This window comes from Trachurus trachurus (assembly GCF_905171665.1).
Source record: "Trachurus trachurus genome assembly, chromosome: 15".
Taxonomy (NCBI): domain Eukaryota; kingdom Metazoa; phylum Chordata; class Actinopteri; order Carangiformes; family Carangidae; genus Trachurus; species Trachurus trachurus.
The window spans coordinates 6,683,991-6,699,329 of NC_139906.1; the positions used below are offsets into that span (position 1 = coordinate 6,683,991).

Below are 15,339 nucleotides of genomic sequence, written 5' to 3' on the forward strand. Positions count from 1 at the left end.
AAATTGGTCTAAGCGGCCACCCTGCCAAGGAGAGAGACGCGGCCGTGCGGATCTCTAATAATTCTTCTGATGTTTGACACTGCAAATTGCCTCATTATTTTATTTGTATCACATCTTTAGTATCTGAGGAGGGAATCAGTGGACGTGATGAATGTTTTCTGTCTCGCACACCGACCCAGCAAGAGCAGTGAAACAATTGGGTTTACAGAAAAGAACATTTCAGACATGTATCTCCATTTGCCAGTTTTCACTCTGTCTGCACTGGACCAGTCCTGTGAAATACAGCAGCAGCTGCACAGCAGAACATGCAGAACAAAATTCAGTAGGACAGTATGAGGACAGAGACCACTTTATGATTTCTACTTGATCGTCCCTTTAATTTGGTCTTGGTCCTTTTTCAGTCTCAGATGAGTGGATCACAAATGTAGGGAGGAGACGGTTAGGAGAGACTAATAAGAGGATGGAGAATTTGAAGTAACAAGGAATTTATTAGGAAGGAAAGGAGTAGATGTTGATGCAAAGTGGATCACCATGGGAACCGGTCCATATGGAGTAAGGTTTTGCACAGACACTGGAGCTGAGGGAAGATGTCAGGTGTCCACGGCTGAAGTGGTAAAGGTTACAGATCATCGGTGTTGAAGCATTAGCCTGCACAGGTAGATGTTGTTCTGCAAAGCTTCATTAGTATGATGCCGACACCGCAGACACATGCAGCGATGCACTCTGTTTTTTTGATGAGACATGAAGGCGTCAACAGAAACTGGGTGAAGCTGATTCAAAATAAATTATCTAGTTGCTTGTCACTGAGAAGTTGATGGTGAATTTCTGCTCCAGTTTCAAGTCTGATCTCTTCAAAGCTCCACTTCTGTATTTGTCGTGATCTTCAGCAGGAATGTTCAGTTTTACATCACAGGGAATAAAAAAAAAAAAAACCGCAGCTGCATGTTTTCCCACATACAGTAGAGAAGTTTTGAAACGCTTCAATGGGATCTGCACTTTCCCTATACATTCTGTCACGCATATGTTCATGTCAGCTTGTGCACTGGCGAGAGTGTTTTTCACGCTTCCACTTTGCAGAGAGATATCATCCTCCAGGCAACACGTTTATATATAAATATATATATTTATATATAAATCCATCCCGCTCGTGCAGCTTTGTATGTTTGTGAGAGATTCATACACACACGCGCATGCTCACTCTCACACACACACACACGCACACTCGTATGCATTTTCATCCTGTTTTCTTTTAATTAAAGACTGCAGTGCTAATTAGAAGCCATGCAACTCTTCAGCACCCTTTTATTTTTACTCAGCTTTATGAAGCCTCATCCTGACATGACTTGATCTCTGCTGGGAGGGAGAAAGCAGATTTTGCAGGATCCATAACTTCACATGCAGCACAGAGCAGGACACGCTGCAGAGGGATGTTACATGGTCAGAGAGGCTACGGCTCCATCTACACCACCGTGTGCTCCCTTCTCTTTTCTTTTAACCACACTCTGTTCAGTTTAATCACTGCGATATGTTCCTCCTCAGCCCTTTTTTTTTTAATGAGCGCTCAATGTCACCGTGTTAATCCTCTATTCTTTTAATTATCTTCCTCACCTCCACATGGTTTGACAAAGGTTACCTCCTGTCACAGTCTGGTCAGTTTGAGTCACAGTGGCACAGAGAGATGTTAAATGACATAGAAAAGCACAGAGGAAAGAAGTCAGACTGTGTTTCAAGTGTCAGCGTGGACATCTGAAGACTTTAGTCCCGAACTGAAGCATCCGAGTCTGAACATCGCTCCATTGAAACCGTGACTTTAAAAATTGTGTCATTTGACAATTGTGTCTGTTTGTGTTTGTTTTGTTCTCTCTCTCTCCCACACATCACATATTTGGCATCACGCGTTGCGAACTGTAAGATCCGAGAACAACAAGAAGGAGGAGGAGGAGGTGGTGGAGGAGAGGCGGCCACGCTGACACCTTGACAAATGATGAGATTGTTGTGGCCTCCTTTAAACAGCGTGGTTGATATCGTGACCATCTGTCACGGAAGTGATGTGATGTGCTGTGATGAATGTGAGTGGGAGAAGATCTAATATATACTGTACGTATATACAAGGAGAGTTGCTCGCTTTACAGATAAAAAAACATATATCCCTAGGTTACCGTAGCAACCGGTGTTTACCATCCTTGGCAGAGATGCGAGTTGTTTTCTCAGGAATACAATGAAACAGATGGATTTGAGCTTCCAAGGAGCAAGTGATGATGAACTGATGTCACTTCACCATTTGTTGTAAAAATAAACAGCGGACCCGATGAACCTGAAGATCGTTAATATGCATGTGGTCTTATTCACTGCTGTATAATAACTATAGGCTGCCGGTTATATCTCAGACACCTCCCAACTTAAACTACTGTATCATCACTGATTGGTAACCATGGCAATAAGGAGTATAGGGAAATTGCAGTTCAATCAGTTCAGACTGATAAGGTTGTGAAAAGAGATGGCATTTGTTATGCACAAGATAAACTTTGGCGCTTAGACTCCACAGGATGTAGATCGGCTTAGTGAACTGATCAATGGATGTGAAGCTTGCATCTAAAGAAGTCCATCCCCGGGCCCAGACACGGGTGGTGGGAGGGAGTGTGATGCCTCTGGTCATATTGGTTCAGATGAAGATGGTCTGTGTCTTGATTGTGAAGGTGGTGAAGGGCCGTGAAATTCCTCAGGCTGAAATGACGGCTGGACGACGGCAGAGAGAGTTAGCGCTTTTACATTTGGCAGCTCACGACTGATTGGTGAAAGAGAGAAGGTGGCAGATTGCGATTGGATAAAAAACAAGACAGTGAAAAGAGGTGGAGCGAAAGGATAGCGGGAAAACTGGTTGGTGACTCAGTAAGCATGTTCCAGGAGATACGTAGTCTCCCTGGCTGAACCTTCGCTAAGCTTTATAAGTAGCCTAAATCAAGAATTTTTCCAACAGCAGCTTTTTAATAGAAAACAAAAAACATTAAACCGCACAAACTTTCACTTTCCCACTTCTACTGTTCTCCGACACACAACCAAATATGAAAAGCTGGAGCTCGGTCACTGAGGAGCTGATGGCCGACTCTAACGAACTGTTACAGTCTGATGAAAAAAGCACTCATTAGTAGACACAGGCTGCCCCGGGGCCACCGTCCTCGCCGAGCAGCTTCGACCAGCTGTGTGGCGAGGCCCAACCGGGCGGCACGGGGCGATAAACCGATAAATCCACCTCATTGTGATTGATTTGCAAGTCAGAGAATAAAGGCTGGTGATAACCACACAATATTGCTTATTATTTTTGTTTTGTTTTTAAAAAGCAGCATCAATGTCACGCTCTCTCGTCCTTTCGCCGTACGCTCCGCCATTTTTTTACCACCTCAACACCTCTCCCCCCATCAACGGTGAAGACGCTCTCCGTGCACGCCGCCGCTGCACAGTCGAGTGCACCTATCCCCGCCCACTGCAGGTCATTTAATAATTGAAAATCACTCACTGTAGATGAAAGACAAACAGGAGAGCAGCCATTATCATTCCGCGCGGAGCGAAAAACTCTTTGATATGTCGCGCCGCATTCTCTTTCAAACTTGATTTTTCGTCTGGCTGGACAAAGATGTTTCTCAGTCGGGGGTTTCCAAAAGCAGGAGCCAGTGGGATATGTATATTTGCTCCGCTGTCGGCTTGTCAGAGTAGATACAGATTAATTCCAGGAATGTCCATGAAACAAAGCCACGGGGGTAAACAGGGGAGGAATTGGGATGCAGGTTGGATAGAAGAGAAAATTGAGACTCATTGAAACAGAATAGTTGAGAAGGTGACTGAATGATAGATTGAGTTGATATAGCAGGGTCAGATTTAGAGAGCTAGCGTGTGTTATTCCTGCAGCTGGAGTTTTTTTTTTTTTTAATCTTTTATTTGCATGGATAAGACTTTGCATTTTCCTCAAGAGGTGTCGGAGAGAAAAACAGAACAGCGGGGCGAAGGTACAAATGGCCAGAGGCACAGATAGATAACCAAACCATCTGAGGCGCCCAATTAGACAGCGGCACTGCAGCCTGGCATTTTAGCCTCTATGCTAACTGTGTGTGTGTATCTGTGCACCGTAGAGCACAGTTGCACTTCCATATGTTGATAAGGGTATATTTATGGCTCTGAAGCTAATTAAAAACGCATCTTTTGCATATAGTTTTTTTTTCCTGGGACACTTCTGAAGAGCAGCAGCCGAGGCACATTTCAGAATTCATTAGCTGCTTAATGATCATTGCCTGAATGGCACTCTCACTAATGCGCCAATCACATGTAACAGTCTCTATTTCTTGAAAGTTTTTAGAGGTATCTATGTAGAAAACATGGGACTGTATCGTCATTCATCTTCAGTGGGTGTCACTGGGAGCTGCAGCTCGTGGTTGGAGGTCTCAGACAGATCTCCTCACTATTAGTTCCTTCCTGTCAGCACGCCTTACTCTGCACTTTCTGTCAACTCAGCGTGCTCCTGCGAGGACTGAGCCTTACCTACATTTGTCTCGAAGCAACGAGGAGCCGGTTTTTATAGCGCGGCATCTGTTGTAGTGGCATTTGTTCGACCTGACTCGCTCGCTGACTGATCGTTCCTTTTTCCCTTTGTTTTGTTTTCCTGCACCAGGTGTCGAGAAGGCTACCAGGGGATCCGCTGTGACCAGTTTCTGCCCAAGACAGACTCCATCCTGTCTGACCCAAGTGAGTTCAACTTCTTTGTATCAAATACAAGTGTGGTACAAATGTGCATCAGGTGAATGAAAGCAAACAAGGAGGAACATTTTGTATCTTCAGAGCTGTGATAATAAAACACCGGAGTAACGCAGGTGTTCATAAGCTTACACTCTGACAACTGCTTTGTGTGTTCTCGCTACCAGTTCCTCTGCTTTGCCATGCAAACATTATAGACTGACTAATGTATGATAATATTACCTCGGTGACTATTACGGGAGCACTCAGCCACGCTCGTATAAAATTGAAATCTGCTCTGTGTGAAATCCATAGCTACAATTTGAACTTACACCCTTGAAATATGCAGATAAGTGTCGTCAGTCTTCTCCTCGTCGTAGTGGACATTAAATTCTATTAAAAAAAAAAAAAAGCTGGATGTCCGTAGTACAGTGTCAGTGGGTTTTTAATGCAGGGTCCTCAGCCGCTGGTTTTTGATCTTAACAGCTGGATGATTGTAGTTACAATAATTGCATTCACCTAGCGTCACAGGTGAGCATCAGGCCCTGATTAGAAAACCAGCGGGGCTGCGTGGGCCAAAAAATGGAAAAACCCACCGCTGCACTGATACACACAGCGACACACAACCGCCACGGGGCAGAAAAAACAACACCTTTCCTTTTTTGCAAATTCTAAGATTGGATTGAATTTATTTTTGCTTTACACAAGTGGAAACATTGCAAACCTTCGAAGGCTTCGCTCTTTCTTTACATAAACTCATTATAGGAGCTCAAATTGCATTCGCCGCTGTCTCCTATACGCAGACTAACATCCATTCTGCCATCCCATAATGTCGTCCAGCTGAGGGAAGAACACAACTTCTGTCCTCAGCGCTCGCTATCTGTGGCATATTAATTTCCTCATCCCTTTCAACCTCATTGCAAAACATGCAGCCTTGTCACTGGAGCACCAACACAGAGGCAGTGCATTAGCTTATCAGTGACTTCTCTGCTAGCCAGCTGCACACAGTCACATTTAAACACTGTTTAAAGTAGAAGGACGGGGATTTTTCCTTTGTGTTTAGCCAGTGTTTGCAAATTTTCACTGTGATTAAAAAAAGAATAAGATAAAATTTCTCATCATGCAAATGCAAATTTTTCAGTTAGATTTTAGGGGGGAGAATGCACCATAAATGAGACGTGTAGATTGAATGTGTACTGTTATCACTTGCTCTTTCTTAATATCCTTTTACTTTCCAGATAATTAATTAAGTCTCCCATAATGAGGTTTTTAATTCCAAGCAAGTATTAGGGTAATTGTCCTTGTTAGAACAACATTGGTGTTCATTCAAGTGACACCCATCGCTTTGTTTGTACACCGAACCTACTGACCTGAACGTATTGGCAGCTAAGAACCGTTACCGTCCCCATCCCAGAAACAATTTGTCAAATGTCACATGGAAACAGTGGTTGGTTGTGTTGCTACTGTATCTGCTGATCAGAGGGAAGAAGTATAATAGAAAGTGTGCTCCCAGCAGCTTCCTTGTTATTATCCCTGGGCCTTGCTGAGGGTGGGGGCTCAGGGGCCTCCAGGGGCTTCAGGCGCCCCGAAGCAGATTTTTATGTTTGATTTTTCTTTGTCTATAAAAGTCACAAAGCTGCATCTAAAGTGGGCTCCAATCACATTCATGCTCAGCGTCCTTCAATGTCAATACAAGAGCGCACATTAAAGGTCCCGTATTTGACAATTTTCTGGTGTTTCATTTGAAGTCGAGATCCATGAGAAGATGTGTGTGTGATTTTAAGAGCCGAAATCCATCTCAGTGTAGTTTTACATCTCCGTCTCTCAGGAGACGTCCCGACGACTCGGTTCAGTTTCTGAAAACAGAAGCTGTGTGCGTTTCTCTGTGAACTGAGGCTTTGATACTCTCACAGTATTGATATAGAAGCTAGAGCCGATCTATAATCAAAGAAGACATGGAAATCTATTGCTATACATGTGGGACTATGTCCATACTATGTATGGTAGTCTTTCTCACGGGCACTTGAACCCCTGGTTCTTGGTGTAATTGTAAGGAGTGCTTGAATGATTTAGAAAAAAAAACAAACATTTTATTTATGGACCTTTACAAACATTTATCATTTAACAAGAGCCATCACTATTGGCTACAGAAGGTATGCTAATTGGCACTTCTTCCCAATCCCATATGTTTTAATGGGAAATTGGTCTTATCTTGATAAAAAAGCCACATTTGTTGGCCTTTTGGCTGTTACTTCAAATTCATCACTTCCTGTCTTCTTTTCAAATTATGAACCCCCATTGGACAGTCTCCATTCATTTCTAAATTGGGCTTTTATTGTGAAATATCACACAGGAAGATGGTGTAGGCTACAGCATTGAAATAGTGTATTTGCCTTAAGAACCATTAGTATATGCAATGATGTAACTAAAATGGCTATTTCTATTTCTGTCAAATTGGTTCTGGACTTTTTTGTCAACCACCGCATACTTGATATGGTCAGTACATCTTCTTCAGAGTCTCTTATGGACAAGACTAGTTTATAGACAAACATTCAGTACTGTAAATACATTATTAAATTTCTATTGATAAAACAAATCGAACGGAACAATCCTCAGGAAGTGAACTGTATTTGTACAAATTTTGCACAACTTTCTTGAGTCAGAAAATATTCTAGTAAACTAGTGAACTGTCAAAATAAAGTGTCACTGCGCTCTGCATAATACATGTTTAGGTGCAGTTTCCAACAGTTTCCAACAGCAGCATCATTTCAGGAGGATGGGGGTTTGTTTGTGTATCTATCTGCAGATGCTTGGAAATAGCTGCGTGCTCCGACTTTCTCTCTGCGTCTCCCAAACAACAAGCGCAGGCATCTGTTTGTACTGTGGACTCACTCACAGTCTCAATAACGCTCCAGAAAAACTCCAGGGGAGGAGGAGGAGGAGGAGGATTGAGTTTCAGCATCAAGAGGCAAAGTTGTTCTCCACCAAACCAAAGAACCAAATCTGAACCAGATCCTCAAATTGGTTTTCCTGCCTAAGTCACTTACCGATTATTAGTCTGTTAATCGTCGGGACTCTTTCAGGTGGATTTCCATATAAATTGTTTGGGAGTTTTTCCGAGTCATTACTGAGCAATGGGGGGACCGGGAAGAAAAAAAGAAACAGAAACTAATGTGTTTTCACTGTTTGGCATCCCAGTTGAACCAGACATCCATTCTGTTTGCATCACTTTCCTTCTCTCATTTCTGATCTCACTCATCTATTCTTTACAACTTTCCTCCACCTTCTCCATCCTCCATTCATTTTCTAATCGTAAGAATCGATCGGTCTACTTTCAGGTCATCCGTCTCGGCGCGGCGGCTTCAGTCCTGCTCTCCCGACAAGTCCCTGTTCACTGTTTCTCTGTTTCACACACACACAAAATAAAAAAACATGTCATATAACCTATGGATTCCTTTTATTTTCCAGTAACACCACCTTCTTTTCTTCCTTTTTTTTTCTCCTCACATTTTATTCGACTTCCTGCTTCAAAAAGTTGGTAAGTGCAAAGTTGGAGAAGAAGAAGAAGAGCGGCAGACTGCTGTGCTCTCCCTCTTCTTTCTTTCCTCACCCCTGCAGATAAATCTTGTCATTGCATCACTTTCCCCGACTCCTTTGCTCGCAGCTCATCAGATCCTAATTTCCCGGGTTACCTTTGTGTCTCGTGTTCCAGCTTGCCTCAGTGTTGACACTCCCGCTCCTTTTGTTACCAATTTCCCCTCCTCTCGCCCCCTCATCTGTGTCTCTCTAACCTCCTCCGTGCCATCCTTCCCTCAACACGCATCTCGTCCGGGGCGTCAGACCTCATCCCCCTCCTCCCAACCCAACCCCCTTCGTCTGCAGTTCTCTGTCCAAACTCATCTTCTAACACTAAGTGGCACGGGCCTCAGATGGGGCCGAGGCTCGAATTGCGCGAGCTAAAAAGGTTCAGCGGCGGGGCAGAGCCGGCGCTGCCAAGGACCTCTGGCACGCCGCGAGTCCCGACAGAAGGGAAGGAAGTGCACGAGCGAGGCTGGATGAAAGCGGACGCATCCTCTGAGTCAGGCTATCGCACTGTCTCAGGGTCTCGGAGGATGACGGCGGTGTCATGACTCCAACGGTTACACAAAACAGGATGACACACGGAGAAAGACAGAAATGTCTTGTCTCCCCAACAAAAAACAAGAAATAGTTTAATACCAGCGTCATAAATGATGTTTTATGATAACAAACGCACACTCACAGCCCTCAAAGCGCTGCAGTTAATCATCTCAACCTTTCTGATTAATAGATTAGTCACTTTTCAGTTTCCAAGTTCAACTTTCAACTATATCAATTGAGAGAAGCAGCAAATTCTCAAACCAGATCGAGTAATTCGACAGTTTAAGACCTTGAAAAGGTTCAAACTGTTTTTGTGAATTTCTCAGAAGCCGAGAGTTTTATTTTGGATTCTGTCTGAGTTTCCAGAGATATCAAAATACATCAGGCTGAATTAGAAAATTAGAAAAATGTGAATGAAATACACACAAAACACCAAGACATGTAGAATATTCCCATATTTCCATCTGATTGGAGCGAGCGAGTGTTGTTTTATTCAGCTCCGACATCATCTGGCTTCAATCTACAGCTGGAGCAAGTTGATACGGAATATGAATACGAGTATGAGCCATAATGTGAATAAGAGGATTTTAACAACCTTAAAGACACATGAGGTGAAAGAGGAGGGAGGGACTTTATTGGTGAGAGGTCAAACATTTATGAGATTTATTTGAGATGAATTTAAACTGATCATTATTTGATTAGGAGACATGGTTTAGCTTAAGCTCCAGCGTCAGGGAAAGAAAGAGCGTCCAGGGCAGAGAAATATATTACTACTTCCTTACTTACCTTTGGTGCTTTAAGATCTCAAAGCAGAAGAAGATGTGCAGCTCAGCACAGACGTATAGTACAGCAGACAGTTTACAGGAGGAAGAAGGAGATATTTTATTGTTTTTCTGATGAAGTCTCAGAGATAAAACAACAGCTTGACCACAGTCTGGTTCAAACAAGGTTAAAAAACAAAACAAATCTGTGATGCAGCCTGACACCAGGTCTATAAAACTTCCAGCCAGTAGCACAGGAGGAGGAGGAGGAGGAGGAGGATGGAGGAGGAGGATGGAGGAGGAGGAGGAGGAGGAGGAGGTTTCCACTGATGTTGCATTGACTTCTCAAAACGCTGACAAGGCCGAACGTGGAGTTTGTCACCTAACCTCGGCTGGCGGGATGTTGGAGATCAAAGATTTGTTTAGGTTTCCCCTGAATCTGTCTAAGAGCAACAAAGGCTCTTTTTTCTGTTGTTGTTGTTGTACCCTTCACATACAGTATGTCAAATCTTTTTTTCATTTCAAAAAGAAAAAAAAAAACCCAGTTCAAACTGCTTTTGTTGTCGACACGTCTTTTGTTGTTCAAACTGGGGAGGGGGGGGCGGGTGTTGCTGATTGGCACTATCCATTCTGCAGAACCCGCACAAGACAATGGTGCATTCAGGAGCCAACGTAGACGAGTCAGTAAATGTTATTCCCTTTGAATCGTGTTCGGCCGCCCCCTCCGCACCAACCCCGCCCCTCGCCCCTCGCTCCTCGCTCCTCTGCCCCCACCTCAATCTCTCTCTCTTTACTGCTCTCATCATCTACATAGCCCTTCTGCAATGATTGTCTTGGTCACATTGAGAAACATATTCAACCCCTCTCTGAATCAAAGAACCTGGGAGCTGAGATTTTTTTTTTTTTTTACGGCGCTCTAAGGCAGCAGGAAGAATCAGCACATTCTCCTCAGCAGCACATGCATCATATCACACCCCACAGAGCCACAGAGAGAGATTTAGAGATTTGAATCTGAAGACAAATTTAATTCACACTATCTTTATGAGATTTGATTTCATGCTCGGCAGGTTTGTGTGCACCACAGACGATAACGCTGCTGTAATCATGCAAGTCCAATTTTCCCCCGAGAATACAACCCTGTATTTCACATACTGTAGTACCGCATGTTTCAATCCATAAGACATAAAAGGAAGCATAAAATGTGCGATTGCTTTAAGCTTCATGCTTTTATCATGCGGGGCAACTGTTGCGCCGAAGGACACCACGCGAGTCACCTTGGACGGTTGCGATGATGATGTTCTGCTGAGCGTCTGATCAATGGTGTTTACTCAACACTGTGCAAAAAAAGAATTCACACATTTCTGCAGCTCACAACCAAATGTTATTCAGTTGATTACTTGGAAAGAAACACCTCCAAGCTCCCAAGAGGGGAGGTGGTGGTGTTGGTGCTCTCAGATTCTGACCTTGTGGATCATTTGAAAATCACATGCAAATCTCAAGTAATGAGAGTACAGGAGTAAATAAAAGATGTGGGTGTGAGGAAACAAACAGGAAACTAGATGAGCAAAGATGTAGTAGAGAAAAGCCACAACCATAAAGAGATAGTTCAACATTTTGGCAAATTGGCCCATTGCAGTAATCCCTATAGTTTTAGGAGTAGGTTTGTTACCTTTAATTGTCGGTGCAAGCTATTTTTAGAACGGCGGAGCAGAGCCGTGAGCTGCTCAGAGCTACGCTAGGGAGGCTAATGGGATTTCTTGGTTTCCCTCATCAAACTCATCAAATACACAATCCAACAACTCCACAACGCTCTGGTGGACAAGTTGTGACCTGCACATTCACCACGCTATGAGATAATAACACAACGTTACCAGACAGAGTTGTTTTAGAGTTAAATTCATGCAAAACCGCTGATGCACGTTGCCTTCAGGGACAGTTTTTTGGCAAGCAGTCTCTGATCAGGATCTATTCATGTTCCGGTCAGGTCAACATGAACACAGCTGGAGTTTTTGACTGTTTTCATGAAGAAACATGTTCAAATGTCTCTGATCTACCTACAGTATAAAAACACAACTTGACCCAAAGTCTGATGACTTCAGACTTTGACTCGACCCCATGAAGAACAGTTCTGGCAATGCAACTCAAACACTATGTTCTATAGATGCAGAATTGCATTGCATTATATATGTTTTTATATGTTATGAATATAGCACAGACGTAGTCAACGGTGGTCAATGGAATAATGATAAAGCAACCATGCAAGTGGTAGGCAAGATAAAAACAGAACAAGACAAAAAAAAAGAACCAACTACAAATAGGACAAACTTAAGAACAAAACCCAAGACAAAGACTAAAGACAAGAAAGTAACTTACATAGAATAGTAAATATATGTGAATAATAACAACATCAAATAAAAAAGTGCTAAAGCATCCAGTAAAAAAAAAGAATTGGCAAAAGTTTGCTTGTACCAAAATATGACGATTGCACCGAAAACCAGTGTTCCTTTGAGATCCACAGGTAGGAGAGGAGAGGACTGTGTTATTTTCAGCACTAGGAGTTGCAAAAGTCAGACGTTTTAAAATCTAACACCTGGGGCCTTTTAGTTTAGGAGGTGATGAAAGAAAGACAGGTAGTTGTTCCACCTTCCAGAGCCACAGCTGTCAGTAACTGTTGAAAGCCACAGCGCTCTCCTCCATCATGTCCTTGGTTTGGTTTTACTCACAGTTACTCACAGCTCTTCGTACTGCATGTTTGTGTGTGTAGTATGTATGTGTGTGTGTGTGTGTGCTGTGTGATGCATGCTTGTGTCTCCAGCCTTGACGTTCCCACACATAACACGCTGGGAGGAGAGGGAAGCGGCGTCTCAGGGGACATCTTGTTGAATTCGCACCGTTCGACAGACGAGGACAGAAAAGAGCCGGTTTAAGTCCTCACACTCCTCCTTACACCCACTAATTGTGGCGAGGCAAATCCAACCTACCAGGATCTGGATAAAGACCTGTCAAAGTCTACGTGCTCCATGGCCACAAGATACCAGAGTGGAGGCTGAGCTTTTTTCTTTTTTTTTTTAAAGATGTGAGTTTTCCTTGCTGCCTATCAATCAGCAAGGGGAGATTTAAAAAGCAACCTTTGAGTCCTGTATCTAGATTTTGTCTTTTATATATTTAATAATAATAATCATAATAGGAATAATAATGCTTGCTTTGTACGGGGGTCTCGCAGCAGTGGCACAGACTCGTTTTAGTTTAATTGGTGTGTGTCCAGGGTGAAGGAAATGGCAACATTCACATCTAGACTACCCATTAAAACAACAAAAGAAGTCTCTCTTTGACAGCAGGTCTCTTTGAAACCACATGAAAAGAATCCATCTCACACATTAATAGTGTTCACTATCCTCTCTCTCACACACACACCCGTCGGGTTGTGTGTCTGTTTGCGCTCGTGTGCACCACTCTATATACTGGGTTACAATTAGGAACATAATCAGGCTGTAATTATATTCACATTGCCAGTAGTGGGAATTTAAATGTAGCTTCTGCCTGTATGTGAAAACCCAGGCAGTCAGATGATCTGTTGATGACTTGCATTAGGATAATCCATCAATTAACATTACAACAACATGAGTTAGATTTGATGAACTTTGTTTTAAGAATGAAGCCTAATGTGTATAATAATTATCACAGAGAATATTTGATTGTTTGACAAATTTAATAATCGTAAGACTCCTGTAATTAGATTCTGAAAATAGCAAAATGTGCATAATATAAAGCAAATAAAAAGCATTACATTGCATTGCATGATACTATTTAATTTCCAATGAGTCTTATCAGTTTAAATTAAACTTTAAAGCAAAAGATAATCAAGATACTGTAGCACAGCAGCAACATGAGACAAGCAGGTGGAGCCACCTTATTGTAGATACAGACAAATATCCTCTTCTATGACAAGCTGCACCAATGATATGAATGGTATACACTTCCTGTTCCTAATTTGTCCATCTGAAATTGGACATTTTAGTGTCAAAATGTTCAGAAGAGATGTGGCTTGTGAAAAATGACTCCAATATTTACCTCAGTGACTATGAGGGCGCAAGAATCGACCATAATCTGAGCTCAGGTTTACTTCTCCCATTGGAATCAATAGACCCAAGACCTGCTGCTGGTATCCCAAAGGGACGGTGGCACAGATACAGGACTTGTCGTGGGGAGAGTCTTGTTTCTAAACCGTCTTTGCTTCAGGTGCAGCTCCTCCAGAACTCTGTTTGACTCTCTTCTTCTATTTTCCCACAGTTTCTAGTTAATCAAGCATCACACAGTCCAGGCTGTAACACTTTACTGATGCATTGTTCTGGGTTCCCCCTTTCACTTCTCTCTGATTGTCAATGTATAATTCGCTCTCTGGGTGTAATTATGAGTAATGACTGCACTGAATTGAGTTTTGTCAGTTCCACATTTTGTGTTGTGTCACATGGCGTGGCTCACCGGGGACAGCCAGAATATTATCATCACCACCACCGTTGATAATTTCACCTGTGCTTTTCCTGCTAAAACAAGTCAAAATGTCTGCTGTGAAAAGAAGCCATTAATCAAAATTACACTTGAATATTAAAAGCAACAGGAAGCACTGGGCCACTGTGGGTTTTCTCTCATTCCCTGTCCACTCTGAGGTGAAAAGCATGTAGGGAAACGTCTCTCTCCAGGCTCTGAGCTGTCCTTGTCAGCAGTTTCTTTGTTGACAGTCACAGGCCTCGTCCACCCAAAACTTTTTTTATTTCTTGTTTGTTTTGAAAAAGTTTTCCATCGCTTTGTTTCATTTCAAGAAATATCTGTGTCCACACGGAACTGAAAACGACTCAAAACGCTGTAAATACTCCAGGCCTGTGTGGCGCTGTAACGCTGCCACACATTAACACCAAAAACAGAGAAAAAGACGGAAAGCTTGTATTCAAACTCCAAACATAATAAGTGGATTAAATGTTGACTGGGAGTCGTGTCGTTATATGACAAATGGTGATGATTTAACAACGGCGAGATTCAGCCTCAGTGTATGAGGGACGGACAGTAGTCGGTGTAACGGAGGGTCCGGGTGCACTCACTCACCCATAAAGGACGTGCAAACCCAACTGCCAAGTGGTCATTGCCCCCCCTCGTGGCCCAATTGTTGAAAAAACGCGTGCTAAAGTGCCCCCTGGGAGTCAAAACGCGTGTTAAAGTGCCCTCTTGGGAGCCAAAACGTGTGCTAAAGTGCCCAAAATGTGTGCTTAAGTGCCCTCATGGGGGCCAAAACGCATGTTAAAGTGCCCTCATGGGGGCCAAAACGCATGTTAAAGTGCCCTCATGGGGGCCAAAACGCATGTTAAAGTGCCCTCATGGGGGCCAAAACGCGTGTTAAAGTGCCCTCTAGGAGCCAAAATGTGTGCTTAAGTGTCCTCTTCAGTGGCGAGAACGCGCTATATGTTCCCTTTTTTTTCCTTTTCGCCCTTGCCCTTCAAAAAGTCTGTGCACGCCACTGGTCTCAGATTACATGTAGAGCGGTGGGGGGTACATGAAACATGAAAACACTTTTTAAGATTTTCCCTCTCTGGGACCGGTTTCCAAAAAAATACAATTTTCACCCCCTGAAAACATTGTTTTCATCTGGACCAGACGCTGTAACTATAAAAAAAAAAAAAAAAAAACTTGTGCAGATTCACTGAAACCTGTATCGGTGTGGACGGGCTCACAGTGACCACATGTT

The 15,339-nt window shown here is 43.0% G+C and overlaps 1 protein-coding gene across 1 annotated transcript in view; it reads left to right on the plus strand.

The window, feature by feature from the left end:
* nrg3a (neuregulin 3a) overlaps positions 1-15,339 on the plus strand; it is a gene marked incomplete at both ends in the record, with an annotated part of 391,384 nt that overhangs the window by 314,502 nt on the left and 61,543 nt on the right. The window contains one exon of the mRNA XM_083988298.1: positions 4,661-4,734. Coding sequence (XP_083844424.1) covers positions 4,661-4,734 — 74 coding nt within the window. The remainder of the gene's footprint in view (positions 1-4,660; positions 4,735-15,339) is intronic.